The sequence below is a fragment of the Malurus melanocephalus genome, unplaced genomic scaffold, assembly GCF_030028575.1.
Source record: "Malurus melanocephalus ecotype Western Australia unplaced genomic scaffold, MMel_1.1 scaffold_2127, whole genome shotgun sequence".
Classification (NCBI taxonomy): domain Eukaryota; kingdom Metazoa; phylum Chordata; class Aves; order Passeriformes; family Maluridae; genus Malurus; species Malurus melanocephalus.
In genome coordinates, this window is record NW_026625359.1 from 4811 (window position 1) to 6942 (window position 2132).

Genomic DNA, 2132 nt, shown 5'->3' on the forward strand with positions numbered 1-2132 from the left:
GGTCCCTCGACCCCCGCCAATACTCGGTGCTGCTGGGATCACGTGACCTCTGGGGGGAGGGGCCCGACGACTCCGTGGGCGTGGCCAAGGAGCGGAAGGGCGTGGCGGTGGGCGTGGCCGAGCTGCTGCCCCACCCCCTTTACCGGGGCGAGGCCACGAGCGGCGACATCGCATTGGTCCGCTTGGCCACGCCCCTTTCSTTTGGCCCCGCCCTCGGGCCCGTCTGCCTCCCCTCCCCCACCCTGAGGTTCCCGCCCGGAACGCGCTGCGTCAGCACCGGCTGGGGGGAGGGGCCCGGAGGTGAGACTGGGATAAACTGGGATGGACTGGGAATGGACTGGGAATGGACTGGGATGGACTGGGATGGACTGGGAGAAAAAAATCCGGGGGTTTTGGGGTGAAAAATGGAGATTTTGGGGAAAAAATTGGGGATTTTGGGATAAAACTTGAGGATTTGGAGGGAAAAATGGGACTGGGATGGACTGGGAGGGACTGGGATGGAAAAAATGGGGGTTTTGGGGTGAAAAATGGGGATTTTGGGAAAAAAAATGCGGATTTTTGGGTGAAAATGGGACTGGGATGGACTGGGATCAAACTGGGAGGGACTGGGAGGAAAAAATCCGGGGGTTTTGGGGTGAAAAATGGGGATTTTGGGGGAAAAATGGGACTGGGACAAACTGGGATAAACTGGGATGGACTGGGATGGACTGGGATAAACTGGGAATGGACTGGGATGGACTGGGATGGACTGGGAATGGACTGGGAATGGACTGGGAATGGACTGGGATAAACTGGGATAAACTGGGACAAACTGGGAGGGAAAAAAAGGGGAATTTTGGGAAAAAAAAGGGAATTTTGGGACAAAAAATAGGGATTTTGGGACAAAATATGAGAATTTTGGGGGGAAAAATGGGACTGGGAGGGAGTTGGAACCGACTGGGATTGACTGGGATAAACTGGGAGGGACTGGGAATGGACTGGGAGGGACTGGGATGGAGAAAAAGGGGAATTTTGGGGAAAAAATTGGGGATTTTGGGACAAAAAATAGGGATTTTGGGACAAAATATGAGAATTTTGGGGGGAAAATGGGACTGGAATGGACTGGGAGGGACTGGGATGGAGAAAAAGGGGAATTTTGGGGAAAAAAATGGGGATTTTGGGACAAAAATTTGAGAATTTTGGGATAAAATATGAGAATTTGGGGGGAAAAATGGGACTGGGAGGAAGTGGGATAAACTGGGATATACTGGGATCAAACTGGGAGAAACTGGGATCAAAGTGGGAGGGACTGGGATAAACTGGGAGGGACTGGGAGGGAAAAAAGGGGAATTTTGGGGGAAAAAATGGGGATTTGGGGGGGAAAAATGGGATTTTAGGGATTAAAAATGGACTGGGAATGGACTGGGAATGGACTGGGATGGACTGGGATGGACTGGGATGGACTGGGATAAACTGGGATCAAACTGGGATAAACTGGGAGGGAAAAAAAGGGAAAAAAAGGGGAATTTTGGGGAAAAAATGGGGATTTTGTGGGTTAAAAATGGACTGGGATCAAACTGGGACAAACTGGGAATGGACTGGGATGGGACTGGGAGGGAAAAAACCCGGGGGCTTTGGGGTGAAAAATGGGGATTTTGGGGGAAAAATGGGACTGGGAGGAAGTGGGAATGGACTGGGAGGAACTGGGATAAACTGGGACAAACTGGGATGGACTGGGAGGGGACTGGGAGGGAGAAAGTCTGGGGTTTTGGGGGTGAAAAATGGGGATTTTGGGAAAAAAATGGTCATTTGGGGGGGAAAATGGGATTTTAGGGATTAAAAATGGACTGGGATCAAACTGGGACAAACTGGGAGGGACTGGGAGAAAAAAATCCGGGGGTTTTGGGGTGAAAAATGGGGATTTTGGGATAAAACTTAAGGATTTGGAGGGAAAAATGGGACTGGGATCAAACTGGGATCAAACTGGGATGGACTGGGAGGGAGAAAATTGGGAATTTTGGGGAAAAAAATGGGAATTTTTGAGTGAAAATGGGACTGGGAGGGCGTGGTCAGTGGGTGTGGTCACTCTGGTCACTCATTGGTCACTCCGGTGGGTGTGGTCACTGTGGGTGTGGTCACTGGTGGGTGTGGCC

General features: G+C 51.2%; 1 protein-coding gene across 1 annotated transcript in view; it reads left to right on the top strand.

Annotated features, from left to right (window-relative positions):
- LOC130587597 (serine protease 33-like) overlaps positions 1–2132 on the top strand; it is a gene marked incomplete at both ends in the record, with an annotated part of 10547 nt that overhangs the window by 4804 nt on the left and 3611 nt on the right. The window contains one exon of the mRNA XM_057388578.1: positions 2–300. Within this exon, the coding sequence (XP_057244561.1) occupies positions 2–300 (299 nt within the window). The remainder of the gene's footprint in view (position 1; positions 301–2132) is intronic.